Raw genomic sequence first — 17,282 nt, 5'->3', positions numbered from 1 at the left:
AAAAAAAAAACTTCAAATCGGGAGGGCGTAATTAACAAGCAGATGTTCAAGTCAAACTGACTCACGGTAAAATCATTCAACAGCTTGAGAGAAAAATGGGGAAAAGCTCATAAACGAGAGACCTTAATATCCAAAATTCAGGTCCTCAGGTAAAGCTTAATACAAAGGAAAATTTAAAAAATCCCAAATTGAGACCTTTCCTACGCTCGATTTGATAAGAACACACCTCAAAACCCCGAAATTAAGCAAAACCCATTAGCAGTTCAATCAAGATAACGCCACATGCCAATAAAGTAAACACCTATTTTTCCAACCCAAACAGTGAGTCGGTGACTCAAAACCTCTCGCAAATCAAAAAAAGCGAGCTAACACTAACTTCAGTCTTCAGTTCAATTTTTAAGAAAAAAAATAAAAAATAAAATAGCAAAACAAAACGAAAGGGAAACAGCAAAAATCAAAGCAGAAAACAACAAAGCTAAAATTTACTTCTTGCCTTCAACCACAAAATCAACCAAGTTACCAACTTTCTTCGAACTCAGAGGCTATTATCAAAAACTAAAGACAACCACTTAGCAAATGAGGAGTTTTACGAGAAACCGTACAAAGTATAAAATATACCAAGAAAGGAAATTAAAGCAAATGGTCCCAAATCTATGCTTCTTTTTCTGTTTTGGTCATACACCTTTAAATTTTGGCATCCAAACCTACGCCATTAGGTAAGCAAATTGGTCTATTGGATGGATCTCATTCAAAATGACTATTAATTTTGTGCTTGAAATGCAATTTTATCTTTTATTTATTTTTATTCCAGGAACAAATTTGTCAAAACTTAAATAAATTAAAAAAAAATCCGTCTTCTCCAACAACCCATCCCACCTCCACCAAAACCAACTTGACCCACCCACCAAGCTCTTAATCTATAATTGATTAGATATCTAAATTTTTCATAATCTCTCCACTATAAAAATTTATATTGATGCGGATGATTTGTAATTTCTACATTTAACTAAACTCAACAATTTACCACAACTAGTTAATTATTGGCTTCAGATGGCAAAATATTCCGTCTGTCCCGTCTCGTTGGGGATGCTCTGTCCTGTTGCCATTGCTAATTGGCTCGAACGAGTTTTTGAAAAACGTATTGTAATCTCACTTTCATTTTCTTGATATTTTGAATGGTGAAAAGTGTCAGCTTAAAAATGATGAAGAAACTTGTCCTTTAATTAATCCAAATCCACATCTATGAAAATTAATGGATGAATTTGTTTGAGTTTATAAATATCAACAAACCAAATTGAATACGCGCTTGATGTATTGTGGTGAAATTGAGAAGAAAAAGTAAAATATTTGGTGCAGTACACAAGCCGTCGTTTAAAATGTAAAATAATATTTTCAAGTTAAGCTGATTTTCAATTCTTGATATTAGAAATTGAGAACTCAATCGAGCTATTCTCAATTTTTAATACATGAAATCAATTAGAACTCGAGTAGAAACGAAACAAATTGACAAGTTTTGGCTCGATTTTGGTTCAACTCAACATGTGTTGATAACTTTGCCTACACGTAAGTCGAGGTTGGGTTAGGATGAAGTGAGTGGGTTGTGGGAGAAGACGAAGATTTTCGTTATTTTTTATTTTATTTTATTTAAGTTTTGACAAAATTGTCCCTCGATATAAGTAACAACAAATTTGGAACGAATATATCCAACGTACCAACTGCACACCTAACTGCAAAAATTTTGGACATTAAAGCCAAAATTTGAAAGTTTGACACCAAAAGAGCAAGATGGTCATAAGTTTGGGGACTAATTGCTCCAATTTCCCTTAACGAGGAAGATAATAGGATGAGATGAGAACCGCGCAGAAAATCTTGGCCTTCGAGCATTCTCGAAGAATAATAATCATTAAATAATAAATAATAATATCTGAATTTATTATTTTATTTGATTATCTATACAACTTTTTCTATTTTATTGTAACTTTTTCTTATTTTATTGTCAAGCGATAGGGAGAGTAACCCAATCAAAAGTGTCAATATTTGGCAGTTGGGATTGGAGCGAGAGAGCACGTGCAGTTTGATATTCACAGGAATTGGCTCAAATAGTCCCTAAATTATAGGACTGCTGTGCAAATGGTTTTAAACTTCAAGTTTTGACACAGCATTCTTTGACCTTTCACTTAATTAACATAATTGATCATTTTAGATGATTTTCATCTAATTGACGGTTAAAAAGATCAAAATTTTGATTTAAAGACTTATATATCTTTACTTTAGTTAAAAATATAATGGTCTGTTTGATAGGTTACGTTTTCTATAGAACAATTTCATTTTTTATTATTTTGACATGTTTGATAGCCAAAATTTCCATGGAAAATCTTTTCTGTGATACTCTTCATGTGTCCTTGTTTTCTAGCTTTTTGAGGTTTTGGAGAAAAAGTGTTTTTTGGGTACCTTTTTTTTTTTTTTTTTTGCTACAATGGAAACAAATTTTATCCACAATTGTAACAATTTGTATCCCTTTAATTGACAATTTTTATGAAAAATAAAGTCAAACAAACATTAAAATTTTTGGCTGCAATGGAAACAAATTTTATCCACAATTGTAACAATTTGTATTTCTTTAATTGACAATTTTTATGAAAAATAAAGTCAAACGAACATTAAAATATCCAAAATTTTAATATTTTTTAGGTAGAAAATTATACAAATCAAACACATTTAATTGACAATTATCAATAAAACAAGTTCTAGGTAATTCAATTCCCTGAAATTCGTTTTCTTTCCACCCAAATTTTATTCTTTGACCCTAAAAGAAAAACCAATCATTCTTACCAACCATCTCACAAAAAGCATATTTGATGAAATCATGGATTGCGAAAGAATTGTGGAAGAAATCATTTGCCTCCCTTGACTAGAAGACCTTTTTACTCTTTGGCAAAAATGACAGTAATTGACTTTCGTTAAAAATGGGTTATTTTTATTTAAGTGTTTGATTAAACTAGGTAACCATTTGTTAAACTTAAGAATATATATTAGGATATGTTTGATTGTCAATATTTTACATGGAACATATATTTCTCCACCTAAATTCCTCCTTTTTATTATTTGATCGACATTTTTTTCATCGAAAATATTTTTCTATATTTGACCACGTGATCATATTTTTCTCAAAATCAAGAAAAATATTTTCTTTAACGGAGTATGATTTTATTTTTCAGGGAATTCATTCTCTCACATCTATTCACTCCTTCTCATTTATCCATTAGTAAAAAAAAGACAAATATAATATTTTTTAAATTGAAAATGCAAATAAGTTATAGGCAATTAAATTTTTTATAATTTATCTTCTTTCCATACAAATTCTATATTTGTAATCAAGCGCACATTTTTATTTATTTATTATTATTATTATTGGTTTTCAAAAAGGAATGTACTTGGGCTAATTTTTCCTAAAGTTAACTATATCAAATTATCTATGCAGACCCATATTGGGCCGACAAATTTCTGATCCCAGTGGTAATTACATCCATTGACCACATTTTCATAATATTTCCATTAAAGCAATTGATCTTAGGGAAAATTAAGCAAATCATCACCTTTAAATTTTACATTTCAAAAATAAGATATCAAACTTTACATTTCTGAATAGTAAGATTTAATTAAACTTAATATACTTATAAATTAGTTTATTCTCGTTTGAGATTACTTTCTCATTTTGAAAGACCGATCAAAGCACAGATTTAAAAAGAGAGATGTTATTTAGTTCTTGTTTGAATCTCATTTTGTGTATTGATGGAAAATGTGTGGTTAAAAAATAAGGAAAAGTTTTGGATTTGCATGTAATATTATTTTATTGAAGAATATGTGGTTAAAATGATGTCAAAATATTGTTGAAAAATGTATTTTTCTAAAAGAATGGGGCTCAAACAAGGGCTTAAAGAGGTTATATAGAAAGATAAATATATTTTAGTATTATATTTTTAATGATTTAATACATGATTTTTGAAAATTTTAATTTAATAAATTCGGTAAATGTGAAACGGTATTCTTAATGTATTGTAGTTATGTATTTTTCCCTTGATCTTATTTAGCTCATGTATGGCTCTCATTACATTCATTTTTTTTTAAACTCATTTCCAATTATGTATTGTATAAAGTTAATTTTTATCAACTTTTTAATCATATATTTTATATATTACTGTCAAAATAATAATAATAATAAACTGAATTTTAATTAAACCAAACAGAGGCTTAGTTCCAAATACTAAATTTTTTAAAGTAAAAGTAGATGAAACTTGAATCATGCTACGTAACCCTAATAGTGTTACAGGCACCATGTTAGGCAGCATGCAAGTAATAAACCACCTTAAGTATTACTCATTTCCCATTTTGAAGAGCCCCCAGGGCACATCTCCAAGTGATAAAAGGGAATGGTGGAGAAATTCAGTTTTACTTGAGGCTGTCGCGTCAAGGGATCGAATCTTGAAATATGGATTTGGCTCTTGGGTAAGTGCAAGTGTACAAGTAGCTTTCCACCCTGTACCCTATTAGGCATAACCTGCAATTTACCTCCCTCACGATACTCCAGGACGGGGGCGATGGGGGACCATTAAGGTTGGGGTTCAACCTTCATTTCCCATTTTGAAGATGATCTAATAATTAATGGCACTTGGCCCACATAAACTAACACCAATTGTATTAAATATGGCAGTGTCGGAAGTACAGACCCAGCACTTGTAGGGGTCTTATCAACCCCTCATAAGGGTGGGATCGAATTTTTTTTAATCATTTTTTATGACATTGGGGCCCGCGTTGGGTAAATTGGGGCCCGCGTTGGGTCGACCCCATGTGAGGGGTCGATAAGACCCCTATTTGTTCATTAAATAAACATTACTCTAATTTAGTTAATGAAAGACAGGGTTTTTAAGCATTGTGCGAGATCCTCTCCTTTCTCTTTCACTCGTTTCTTATCGACCCCTATTTGTTCATTAAATAAACATTACTCTAATTTAGTTAATGAAAGACAGGGTTTTTAAGCATTGTGCGGGATCCTCTCCTTTCTCTTTCACTCGTTTCTTTTCTCACGACAACCTTATTTTCACTTGCCTTTTTGAACTTTTGTAAAACCATTGGCTAAAAGGTAGTTGCCATTTGCCGACCAATCATCTTTTGTTATTTTGGAACTTGAAGTTGGGTTAGATGACTTTCCTAGCTCGTGATTTACTCATTCATCGGTTAGGTGGAACAGCATTCAAATAAAACGTGTTTTAGCTCCTGTTTGGTTCTTATTTTTTACCCAAAAAAATTAATTTTTTGATCGTTATTTTTCTAAGTCTGTCGTCATTTTTGACTTGGATAATTGGCACAAAACGTCCATACCTTTCAAGTTTATTGTGAAAAAATATACCTACCTTTCATTTTTTTGTTATTTTCGTCTCTATCTTTAAGCTTTCTTTGCGCTGTATAATGCCCCGAAATGACTTCCATCTTTATTATTTTATTTTATTTTATAAAAATAGGCTCGAGATGTTATCAAATTCTTTTTCATCTAATTTAAACAGAAATATCGCTTTTGTTAAGGGTTGAAATTCTAAGTTGTGATAAATAAATCAATAATTTGAATTCAACAATTCAAAATAAAATTTTGAATTTTATCTAGCTTAAAATACTATGAATTAAATTGTCAATTTAACATGTTAAATAACTTAAATGTCGAAACTACAAAAATAACATGCACGGAATTAAACATAAAATTATTTTTGAAATAGAAATTGGCAATAATCATTTTTAAAATTTTTACTTGGCGACCCCATAAACATCACTCGATCAATCTTCCACATGACCCGTTCTAATTTGTAAAGTAGTGTAAGAACGAGTATTTTGAAAACACTCAATAAAAATGCGTGCATATTTTTATTAATATGATATGGCATAACATACCGACGTTTTTTAGATTTAGAGCAATCTGGTGGCGATTTCAATAATTCAAGGAATTTCTTAAGAATCTCCATATCTCGTAGGATTTAACATATTGACCAAACGGTCCATCCCGTAGGATTTAACATCTTTGGCCTAACGGTCCATCCCAAAAGATTTAACATAGAATTCGATCCGGAGGCCTTATAGTAATTCATACCAAATTTACATAAATATCAAGAAATAAGAATTTACTACTTACACAATGTATTCTTACCCCAATTTGATACCGAATGAATCTGAAAATATGATTGTAGAATAATAGTAAGGGAAATTTATTTCTAAAAAAGTGTGCTGTGCCAAATTGTAAGAAATGAAGTTTTTGATGTTTAAAAGAAAACTTCAACCATATATAAAAAAAAAAATTCTCATACAGCAGTAACTCCAAGTAACAAATGACTTTTTAATTTAATAATTTTATTTCGAATGTGTAAGATGTAAATTAGGAGTTTTATGAGATTAACTAGACTAATTATTATCAAAATTAATGAATTAATCATGCTTAATTTGTAATATCCCTTTCAAATTCCAAATAATTGTAACGAATTGGAATGAAAATTTTCTTTTCATTATTATTTTTTTCTTATTAATGAAATATAGAATTTAGATTAATTTTCTTTCTATTAAGATAACTTGGATATAAATAGTTCAAAAATCATTTCTTCTTGAGCCCAATTTATTTTATTTAATATGAGCTACAAAACGAGTATAATATTAATATATTTTTTATTAACTTTTAAATAGTTAAATATTCAACCCAACTAACTTTCGATAAAATTTTAAAAGTATACATAAGCAAATAAATCATTTATTCAAATGAGTAAGTCGAGTTTATCACTTTAAATTTTCGAACTTTTAGTGTGACGACTAATCTAGACATGGACTATTTCATTTGCTAAATTATCAATATTAAGTTTAGGTCCATACGAAAAATAGTAAAAAAAATTCGGGGTGTTACACGCTGGATGTCCTTTTCATCCATTTTTGATAATTTTACTCTCCTATACAAATAAAACATAAAGAAAAGAAAAAGAAAAAGAAAATAGAAAACTAATTGCAACCATGGTCCCAATTTTTAAAAAAAAATCAGATGAGTTACAAATTTTCAAAAAATTATAAATTGCAACCACACAGCCACTTTCGCACTGGCTTCGCCACAACCTACGGTACTTCTTGCCGCTGTAGAACACTCGGCTCTGGCATACTCCATCCCAGTATGGCTTAGTTCAATTGCACTTCAAAGGAAAACCTCTCGTATCGGTACTATAACGTGCTCTGTTCATACCCAAACCTTTTCAGTTCACTGGTTTGGGTCTTTTACTGTTTGTCTAGATTCATTAAAGTTTCGGGTGAGATTATTCATTGATTGTCAAAGGTAGATTTGAGCTCCTTTAGGTTTTTAGTTTATTTGTTTGGCCAGATTCCAGCTCCATTTTTGGAGTTTCTTATTTGGTCAGCAACTTGGCTTTCCTTGTTAGATCTTCATAAGTTCAAATTTGTTGGGATTTCTTTGGTTTAGTTTGGCTAGAACATAGTAGGTCCCTGATCTTCCATTGCAATTTCGTCCAAGTTCAAAGCCGACTTTGGTTGTTGTCTTTAATTTGAACTCAACTTGATGGTCTTGGTATTCCTCCATTGAAGTTCGTTCTTCGTTTGATGGTTTTGTTCATTATTGAGGAGTTTCATATTTTTGGTTTTGCTGAGAGTTAAAAAAAGCTTGTAATTCATTTGTAATTTATTGGAACTTTGGGATCATTGTTGCAATTAGTTATCTATTTTTTTCTTTTCTTTTTGTTATATTCGTATAAGAGGGTAAAATTGTCAAAAATGGATGAAAATGACGTTCAGTGCACAGAAAGCTGGAAGGTAGGGGCAAAATGATAAAAAATAAAAGATAGTGACGTTTTCCACAATAAACTTGAAATGTATGGACGTTTTGTACCAATTACTCATTTTTCTTTACTCATATGTGAGATTTACTTTTCTATTTAATGGTCAAAAAATTATTTCTCATAAATATTACCGAACAATCCGCTGGACTCGTCGGCAGGGAGGGCAATGCTACAAACGACGACGTCTTGCAAAAGGGTATATAAGAACAAATTATCTCATCTCAGAATTCCTTCAAAGTTTCAGAAGCTAGAAGTTGAAAACCGTTGGATTGACCAAACGTCAGGGTTTATAATTTTAAAGATGTGGACTCCGGCGAACAATCCGAGTTCCGCCTTCGAAGTCGAGAACATTCCAACTCCTATTTCTAACGTGTCTCTTGATGCACTAACCGCCAGCATTACCGCCAATCCGTCAAGTCCTCCGCTAGTTTGCCTACTTCGTTTCGCCGGTGACTCAGCCTCTGGTGCTTTCACGGGATCCATTTTCGGCTACGGTAACCTAATTTTTGTTTGTTTACTATTTCTTTTCTTGTTTAGTTATTTAAGTAGATTATATATGTGTTGGTTTAAGCTGGGATATTATGACAATTCACCGAGGTTACGTTTGGCACTAATGGAGTATCTGGCAGGGAAGGGTTGGATAATGTTTGTTAAGAAAAAGTAAGATAAATTTTTTTTTTTTATGTTGGCTAGTACTGCCAAACATGTAATTGCAGTTCAATTGTAGATGCCTATATGAAATCTACCTCAGAGACATGGAGAATTTGTCCGTACTACTCTTTGGATAATCTTTCTATGCGTGATGTTTTGTGTTTTTATCCTTTCCTCTGTTTCAGATATCAGCGAAAATTTCTAGTAATGATTTGAATACACTTATTTGAACTATGACTAAGGTGATTTCCAAAGGCCAGGTTATGCAAACATCGGAATGGTGTTGTTGGCTTCCCTGGTGGAGAGGTTGTGAAAATATCCACGACTGACTAGATTTTAATGTGACGCCATTTATTCAGATTATTATTGGAACCATGATCCTATTGACTAAAACTTCATTATCGATGCAAAAATTCCGTGTTTAATAAACTATTCATTCTGACTTCTTCTAGTTTGCCTACTAGGATTTTAATAAAATATCTTGCATTCTGAGTTTGCAATGATCATTCATAATATAATGCTGTGATCTGTGTCTCAGGTTCAGGATTAATTAAAAAGAAAGGTTTGAAAGGATCATTTGCTGATGCAGGGTCTTCTGCTAAGGTATGGGTACTTTAACTGTTGGTCAACTCGCTAACTTTCTCATCCACAGCTTTAATGGCACGGATCTTTTATCTTAATTCTTTTTTATATTACTTTCCTCCCAGAAATTTGCAGTTTTGTCTGGAGTTCACAGTTTAGTTGTATGCTTTTTGAAGAGGTTGCGGGGGAAAGATGATGGTAAGACATCTTCAATTGAAATTTACTTCTTTTAATGACCATTCAATTTCATGTGACTTCTCTTATTTCTCTACAGTCATCAATGCAGGAGTTGCGGGATGTTGCACAGGCCTTGCTCTAAGCTTTCCAGGTATCTTGTACTCTTCCCTCCCCCTCCTTTCTCCAGGGTTGAATTTGTGTTATATGCACTCTTGCATACATTATGTATAACCAATTTAGAGAATGACTTAATATGTTTTAGAATTCTCAAGCTCCTTTGCATCTGAAGGTGTCTAAGGACTTCACTTTTGGCAACGCCATCCTGATTTTATTAAAATCATTTATTACTGTTCGAAATAATACAATTAACTCTTATATTCTGACTTGGATATCCTGCTTTATTTCAAAATAAATTTGACTTCATTTGGGAGCCTCCAAATCTCAAATTCGTCCTCTTTATTTCCTCGTGTCTGGCCTTGCCATGCTACTTAATAATGGCTTCCAAAGTGAGATCAAGATTAGGTCTACTATTATGGTGTGGTTCTTCTGGTGTTAAATTGCATCATTTCTTCTTCCATGGTGGTGAATTTTTTCATGCATGTATGTATGTTCACCAAGGGTAAATCTGATGGTATGAAATTTTATCTGATTTTGCTATTTTATCTTTCCAGGTGCCCCACAAGCTCTACTTCAAAGCTGTCTCACATTTGGGGCGTTCTCGTTTATCATTGAAGGTATAAACAAGCAGCAGCCTGCACTTGCTTTGCCAGCTTCCTCGGGTGTCAAAAGAAGGCCCTTCAATGTGCTGACTCCTTTGTCAATCCCCCTTCCTAACGAACTTAAGGAGTCTTTTTCATCTTTTTGCCAAACTCTCAGAAAATGAGGCAATCTTTAATCTTCGAAGCAATTTTTTTTTTAACTTACGAGTAACAGTTTAATTCTTAAAATGTTTCAGAGTAGTAGTGAATTACTTATATAAACTGAAACTACCACGGTTCTTCTACTATTATCACATCTAAATATTAATCATAGTGACCTCGAATTAGTTACACGTAGCATTAACACATTTTAAGGGATTTACAAGTACTACTTATCTATTCCCCAAAAATTTATCTGTAATTTAAATGGTTAGAAGCATGAATGCTGGAAAGCAATATGAATCCCTTGAGGTTTCAAACAGTTTTTTCGTTAGTTTATCCTTAAAGGTAATGCTATACGAGGAAAAATTACATTCGTTGTCGTTGGAGGAAATATTGCCTTCATAGTCGAAGACAATTTGATTTTTCAGATTTGGCAATGAAGATGAGTCATGTTCAACACATATCGATCCTGGTCTAGAAAAGTTATCGACCAGGGTCTAGGGCACTATTGATGAATGAAAGAGAGGGTTTATGAGCTTGAACCATTTAACCTGTACTTGTGTAGAGTAGTATGCACGTGTTCATAAACAAGTAATTAAGAAAGGCTTTTGAAGAAGAAAAAAATAAATTAAAATGGACAATATGTATCCATCAAGCTCATTGACGAGCGCGTCAAAATCATCATAATGATGCAAATTATTGATGGTATTTTTAACGATGTCAAATTTAGTTTTTTTGACACATGAAAGAGGCTTTTAAACAAAAAATAAATAATGAAATGTTTTTCATTCACAAGATTATTTATTTTGAAAATTCTTCTATAAAAAAATATTTTGCACCCTTTTTATATACGTCAAATATAAAGGGGTTCTGTGCCACAATATAAAGATCTGTAGGTGTCTTTGCAATTAATGATAATTTAGAAGGACATCGACGACTTTTTGTTAAAAGTATAAGGGTATCTGTGTAATTCTGTGAACTAGGGTTTCGAGTGAAGATATAAAAGCTTAATTCTCTTGTTGGGGGCACTTCCTTCGTTTTTTCTGTGTCTGCTTTTGCTGGGGGGATTCACCGGAACCCTGAAAACTACCGCCGGCGACCATGGGTAATGAAATAATCTGTGCAATTCATCTCCTTTGAATTTATAAATTTTAAATTAATTCAAGAGCTTACTTGTTAAGATTAACGCGAATTATGTAAATGTACAGGTATTTCACGGGATTCCATGCACAAGAGGCGTGCCACTGGAGGAAAGAAGAAAGCTTGGAGGAAGAAGAGAAAGTAATTTTCATTATGATAAATGAATATGATCTTATAAAGTTATTTGTCGTTCGAATTTGTTATTTTGGAAAACTATTTTGGTCTTCGTTTTACTGATTTTTATCTGTTATATTCATCGATGGGATTCTGATGATTTCCTATAATAGTATGTTATTGTTTCAATTGAAAATCGCCTGAACCTTGTTGGAATAAATCGATTCTATAATGCTTTCTGTGCCCGCTACTAATTCTTTATTGTTATTCTGAGTTCTTGATTCACTGTTCATTTTAGAAATCGAGTCCATCCATTTGAAAAACATTCAATCTGATCCAAACAAATCTAAGAAATCTAAACGTGGATAAGTATAATGGTTTGTTATTGTCTTATTGCCGTGTCCATTGAGTTGCATGAGAATTTCTTTTGACTAACCTATCTTCTCCTTCCCAAGGTATGAGCTTGGTAGACAGCCAGCAAACACAAAGTTGTCAAGTAACAAGACAGTGCGTAGGGTGAGGGTTCGTGGTGGTAATGTGAAATGGCGCGCCTTGAGGTTGGACACAGGGAACTATTCTTGGGGTAGTGAGGCTGTGACCAGGAAGACTCGTATTCTCGATGTGGTTTATAATGCTTCGAACAATGAGTTGGTTAGGACCCAAACTTTGGTGAAGAGCGCAATTGTTCAGGTGGATGCTGCACCTTTCAAGCAGTGGTATCTTCAGCACTATGGAGTTGACATTGGTCGCAAGAAGAAAGCTGCGGCCAAGAAGGAAGGAGAGGTATTCATCTTTTACGTTGTTTAATGGTTTTTCCTTCATCTATGAAGATGTCATGCTTTCTGCGTTCGTGATTCTTTTGTAGCTCAACATTTGCATTTCATATGTGGTTAGTTTCTGTATAGTTTCTCATATTTCCATATCAATCATGAAATATTGGAATGGTATCAGTTGGTGTTCATGTTTTCTGCATGCCCATGGCTCTGACATTATGAAATCATAAAAAATTGTAGATTAATATAACTTATATAAGAAGAGCGACAGACATGATATTTAAGCATAATAACGTTATGCAATGCATGAAGTGGTGTCTAGTTGGATTTTGCTGACACTGTTGCAGGCAAACTTATCGTCTAAATACACAATTCGAATTAGGACAAAGTAAAATAAGTACCTTTTTTATATTAGATTGTCTTAACATTACAATCTATTACCTCCAGTGTGATGGAAAAACAATTAATGACAAAAGAGCTGTTTACTAAAATGTGGGTTTTTAATTTGAAATAAACTTTGAATTTAAAGGTTCATCTTCATGTAACCACATAGACCTATTAAAATGAAGAATACATAAAAGTAGGCTCGATGTTACTAATATTGCAGCCTTGATGGCATAACTGTAAATTCAAACTTGACTTTTTGAAATAAAAAGGGACAACTACAGAGACAGCCTGAATTAAATGACTGTTATTGAGACACCATTTTTCAATTCAAAGATTACAGAGACAGCCTGAATGAAAGGACTGGAGGTTTGTTTTGCACCACTTACCCCTTTTATGGTTTCTAAAAGCTTTTCTTTTATGGAAATTTTGCATAAAACACAACTACCCTTAAGTCAAAAAAGAATTTGTTTTAGAAAATTTCATCTTCCTAGCCTCGATTCTGGTGTTTGTTGGGTTGTTGGGGAGGAGGGTTGTGGGGGAGGATAGCTTGGGAAATATTATTTTTTTCTTTTTCTTTTTTGTTTTATGAGAGTTTAGGGGTTATGCGGTTTTTCTTTCTGAGAAGAACCTTAGAAACTATTAACTGAGAATATTTTTTGGTAAATGGAAGTAATTGAGCCCTTATTTGATCTACATTATTTTTAAAATGCATTTTTCTCTTTCTTATTTTTAACACTACATTCTTCAATAAAATAATATTACAGGCAAATCAAACGCTTTTCATTATTTTTTAACGACAAAATTTTCATCAATCTATTATTCCAAAATGCATATTACACCAAAAATGGGGCTCAAACAAGCCCTGAATCTCTAAGTAATTTTTGAAACAGTAGTCTGTTATCATCAATTACCTCAGTAGTGTTTCTGTAGTAGTTGCACATAAAAATTTTGGAAGAGAAACAGCATTTTTTTTCTTTCTGATGTAAATAAATCCTTTTCGTTTTGTAGTTATGGCTTTTATAGTTTTGAAGAGACAGTAGTAGTAGCCATGAATGGATAATTGGAACAACAATGGCCATTTCCATTCTGATTTGACCTAGTTAGCTCATTCTCATGCGAACTATGTTTTAAACAGCATTTACGTGGGCTTAATAATTTCAAAATTACCAAAATGTAATTGATCCACAGAGATATAATCTGATGAACAAACTGGGGTGCACCAAGTTCATCATCGAAGCATACAATCGTTAGAACATGCGGGGTGGTGTCCTTTTCCTTAGACTTGGGCGGTGGATATAGGAAGACCATGTTTGTTAGTCAAGTATTAAAATACGCGTGGACAATAGCACGCACAGTTTATGTTAATTGACTCCATTAAATTGCGAATGTACATTCTCTGTGAAGATAATTTTTAACCTAAGTGTAAATAAAAGAAATGATCATCTTAAGATGAAAGAGGAGATTGAGAGCTCAGCTCAATTGTATGCAAATGATGTTTATTGTTCTGTACTTCATAGGTTTTCAGCAAAATCTCATCTCTGAAGTTTGCTCACAATTTTGTTTGACTGAGTTTTAGGAGGCCGAGGGTGCTGTAGAAGAGACGAAGAAAAGCAACCATGTTGAGAGGAAACTGCAGAAGCGTCAACAGGATCGCAAGCTTGATCCACATGTTGAGGAGCAATTTGGCAGTGGACGTCTTTTAGCTGCAATCTCTTCACGCCCAGGCCAGTGTGGTCGTGCTGATGGGTATGTATATTCCTCCATACTTCCTTTGTTTCTTGACCATTGAATTAACTTTTGTCTTAGTACCCCTTTCGGACCCATGCATCACTGTGCATCATTATACTTTCAGGATATGTACCTACCTACTGTTGTCTTTGCAGAATATTTTTTCCACTCAGAAGTGTCAACACAAGATTTATTCAATGGAGCTACTAAGATTACACATGTATTTTAAGAGAAGATGGGTTTTTTTAATCTATCCAATGTGACAGATATGGTTGTAGGTTACGTTGTATGACATTATTCTATTGCCACATTATTCCTGAAATCAAGCTTGCCCAAACTTTTTTCGTTAGCTATATTTTTCTACTGGGATGGTTGAAAACATCAGAATAATATGTTAATTTGTTTCACTACATGCTTTAATTTTCTTCTAGATGAATTTTTATTTACTAAAAAATAATCTTTTGTGATCACTTATTTCAAGATGAATACATGTTTCTTTGTCATTTGTTTATATCATGCTTGAACATGTTTCCCTGATGATGATTTTTCTTTTTTTCTTTTTTTAATATTTTGATTAGATATATTTTGGAGGGCAAAGAGTTGGAGTTTTACATGAAGAAACTTCAAAGGAAAAAGGGAAAGGGTGCCAGCGGGGCTTCCTAAATTTGTCTCGAACTAAGAAAAATCTCTCAAAATCGTTTTATCTCTCACGCTTTCTTTAAGACAGAAGTTTGCTCGATCTTTCTCCTGTTTAGTTGAAATTTTGAACTGTCGTGTAATGAATTTTCTAGAAATATTATTCTTCTATGTCTCTGGGTAATAGCATTACAGTGCTGTTGTGCTAATAACATGCTCTAATTGCTATGGTGCATCTTAAGTGAACATGCTTCCCTTAGCTTGAAATAAAAAATTGAAATTTTTATGGGATTTCATCTTCAAAGAATTGTAGTGGGATAATGTGGTACATATATGAATGCAAGCAATTGCATTATTCATTACATGGCACAAATGGATTACGGTATGAAGAGTAAGAGTTCATGGATACTCAAAATTCTCCAAGATAATTATGCTAGCTCCTCTCATTTCTGAGTAATACATAGATATTCATGTCAGTTTTGAGAAACCTCTATTTCAACTTGGAACCAACAGAATAAGGAGTGGCCCAGATGTGTAGTATGGCGAAAAGAATTCCTGTCCATTGGTGATCGTATATAGAATAAGGAAATCTATCAGCAACTAGTCCTCAAAGTTACCCAGATCCCTCACCCTACAAAATCGACCGTCACAACTTCGTCCAGCTGAAAAGAACTGAATAACGAGAACATGAGCTGATATATAGTATAAGCAACTTTAAAGCAGTTACTGAATTACTTCTCAACTTTTTTGACTGGAGAATGTACAGTTTGTATTACACAACTGTTGCCAAAATGTTGGGGTGAGGGGGGACCAAATACCAAATTGTTAATATTCATTTCGACTCCTGAAAAATTATTAGAACAAATGCTTGAGTATGAATCCATATTGATCAGTGAATGACGAATGACCTAAGGTTGGTCAAAATTCTCGAACCGATCGAACCGGACTGGACCCGAACCGAATAGAGCGGTTCTTCCTAATAGGGGTAGACAATTTTAACTGGAACCGAATATTTCGAACCGAAACTGGAGGTTCTGGTTCAGTTCTCGAAAGAAATTAATAGGAACTGAAATTGAGGGGGGGGGGAAAAAATACAAAATTGTTAATATTCATTTCGACTCCTGAAAAATTATTAGAACAAATGCTTGAGTATGAATCCATATTGATCAGTGAATGACGAATGACCTAAGGTTGGTCAAAATTCTCGAACCGATCGAACCGGACTGGACCCGAACCGAATAGAGCGGTTCTTCCTAATAGGGGTAGACAATTTTAACTGGAACCGAATATTTCGAACCGAAACTGGAGGTTCTGGTTCAGTTCTCGAAAGAAATTAATAGGAACTGAAATTGAGAATCGAGTGGGTTTGGTTCGATTCTTGGTTCTTGAATTGGAACTATGGGTAACCGAATGTAACCGATATTTTATATTTTTAAACACTAAATAGGTTGCTCAATTCAGCCCAAAGAAAATATCAATTCCAAAGCTTTTGGCCCCTTTTTAATTACCTAAGTCCAAATATAGATATACATATTGTCCAAAAGCAATTTAAGTATAATCTAATACCAAACCTGTAAAGATAATAACACATTTTCCTCTTTCAATCACTAGAATCCCTTGCCGCCCTTTTTTCCCAGTTCCCTCTTTGCATTTCCTTCTCGTCAACATTACTCTTGTTATAATAGCTTCGTCTGTTACATTGACACCACAAGTAATTTTTGTAACTCTTACAATACATACTTATTTTTCCCTATTATGTTATCTTCAAGTCTTAATTTGAATTTTTCTTGGGTATTGATATGATTACTTCAAAAAACTCGATTTTTTTAGGTCACCATTTTAACTTGGCTCTTTATGCTAGTCTTATATTCCTATTAAAGTTCTTTTAAATTCTAACTATTTTTTAATGCTCTTTTTAAGTCGATTTTATTAATTTTTTGTGTAACTTCTAAATCGTTAAGGCTTTGTTTATGTCTCAGATGATTACTCAATTAATGTCAGATACTAAATCTATAACCCGATGGATAGAGATGGCAACGGTTCGGTTCGGTCAAAACCATCACTGAACCACCAATTTTTTAATCATACCATAACCGCACCATAACAATGAAAGTCGGTTCAGTTCAGTTCGGTTCGTATCTCGATTCGGCTCGGTTCGGGTCGTTAATAATCACGAAAATAAATTATTTTTAATTGGTCCATCAGTCAAATAAAAAGAAAAATGTATTATATTCAATCTTCATTCTTCCCCATAACTCTTACTAACATACGTCAAAACTCAAAGTTGATTCCTATATAGTATATAAGAAATGTAAGTAGAGTAATAAATCAATAATCCATAATATTCTTAACTGGAGATTTAAACA

The 17,282-nt window shown here is 33.0% G+C and overlaps 3 protein-coding genes across 4 annotated transcripts in view; 2 read left to right on the top strand and 1 right to left on the bottom strand.

Moving 5' to 3' along the window:
• LOC111384415 overlaps positions 1-7,186 on the bottom strand; it is a 9,580-nt gene extending 2,394 nt beyond the window's left edge. The window contains exons 1-2 of the mRNA XM_023008683.1: positions 7,104-7,186; positions 6,935-6,977 (exon numbers count right to left, since the gene is read on the bottom strand). Of these exons, the coding sequence (XP_022864451.1) occupies positions 6,935-6,977; positions 7,104-7,186 (126 nt within the window). The remainder of the gene's footprint in view (positions 1-6,934; positions 6,978-7,103) is intronic.
• Positions 7,187-7,997: 811 nt separating this feature from the next.
• On the top strand, positions 7,998-10,285 carry LOC111384423 (mitochondrial import inner membrane translocase subunit TIM22-2-like). Its single transcript, XM_023008696.1, has 5 exons — positions 7,998-8,362; positions 9,058-9,122; positions 9,227-9,299; positions 9,376-9,429; positions 9,950-10,285. Exons 1-5 carry the CDS (start codon positions 8,035-8,037, stop codon positions 10,159-10,161), a joined length of 732 nt encoding a protein of 243 aa, XP_022864464.1. The 5' UTR covers positions 7,998-8,034; the 3' UTR covers positions 10,162-10,285.
• An 860-nt stretch (positions 10,286-11,145) lies between these two features.
• Positions 11,146-15,151, top strand: LOC111384419 (40S ribosomal protein S8). 2 transcript variants are annotated; one of them, XM_023008686.1, is made up of 5 exons: positions 11,146-11,243; positions 11,347-11,419; positions 11,848-12,175; positions 14,129-14,298; positions 14,859-15,151. In XM_023008686.1, exons 1-5 carry the CDS (start codon positions 11,240-11,242, stop codon positions 14,941-14,943), a joined length of 660 nt encoding a protein of 219 aa, XP_022864454.1. In that variant the 5' UTR covers positions 11,146-11,239; the 3' UTR covers positions 14,944-15,151. The 2 variants fall into 2 exon arrangements, with proteins under 2 accessions (XP_022864454.1, XP_022864455.1); XM_023008687.1 differs by lacking the exon at positions 14,859-15,151 and adding an exon at positions 14,436-14,629.
• Positions 15,152-17,282: the final 2,131 nt, after the last annotated feature.

The sequence above is a fragment of the Olea europaea genome, unplaced genomic scaffold (assembly GCF_002742605.1).
Source record: "Olea europaea var. sylvestris unplaced genomic scaffold, O_europaea_v1 scaffold2910, whole genome shotgun sequence".
In the NCBI taxonomy this organism is placed as follows: domain Eukaryota; kingdom Viridiplantae; phylum Streptophyta; class Magnoliopsida; order Lamiales; family Oleaceae; genus Olea; species Olea europaea.
Note: the sequence above shows the minus strand (reverse complement) of the source record. Positions and strands in the feature narration are given on the sequence as shown.

Excerpts from the sequence above, each read along its gene's own strand:
- LOC111384423 (XM_023008696.1), top strand. The coding sequence starts at position 8,035 with ATGCTACAAACGACGACGTCTTGCAAAAGGGTATATAAGAACAAATTA. Across the intron at positions 9,123-9,226 it reads ATGCAGGGTCTTCTGCTAAG|AAATTTGCAGTTTTGTCTGG; the intron begins GTATGGGTACTT and ends CTTTCCTCCCAG. Across the intron at positions 9,430-9,949 it reads CCTTGCTCTAAGCTTTCCAG|GTGCCCCACAAGCTCTACTT; the intron begins GTATCTTGTACT and ends TTATCTTTCCAG.
- LOC111384419 (XM_023008686.1), top strand. Across the intron at positions 11,420-11,847 it reads GCTTGGAGGAAGAAGAGAAA|GTATGAGCTTGGTAGACAGC; the intron begins GTAATTTTCATT and ends CTCCTTCCCAAG. Across the intron at positions 12,176-14,128 it reads CGGCCAAGAAGGAAGGAGAG|GAGGCCGAGGGTGCTGTAGA; the intron begins GTATTCATCTTT and ends ACTGAGTTTTAG.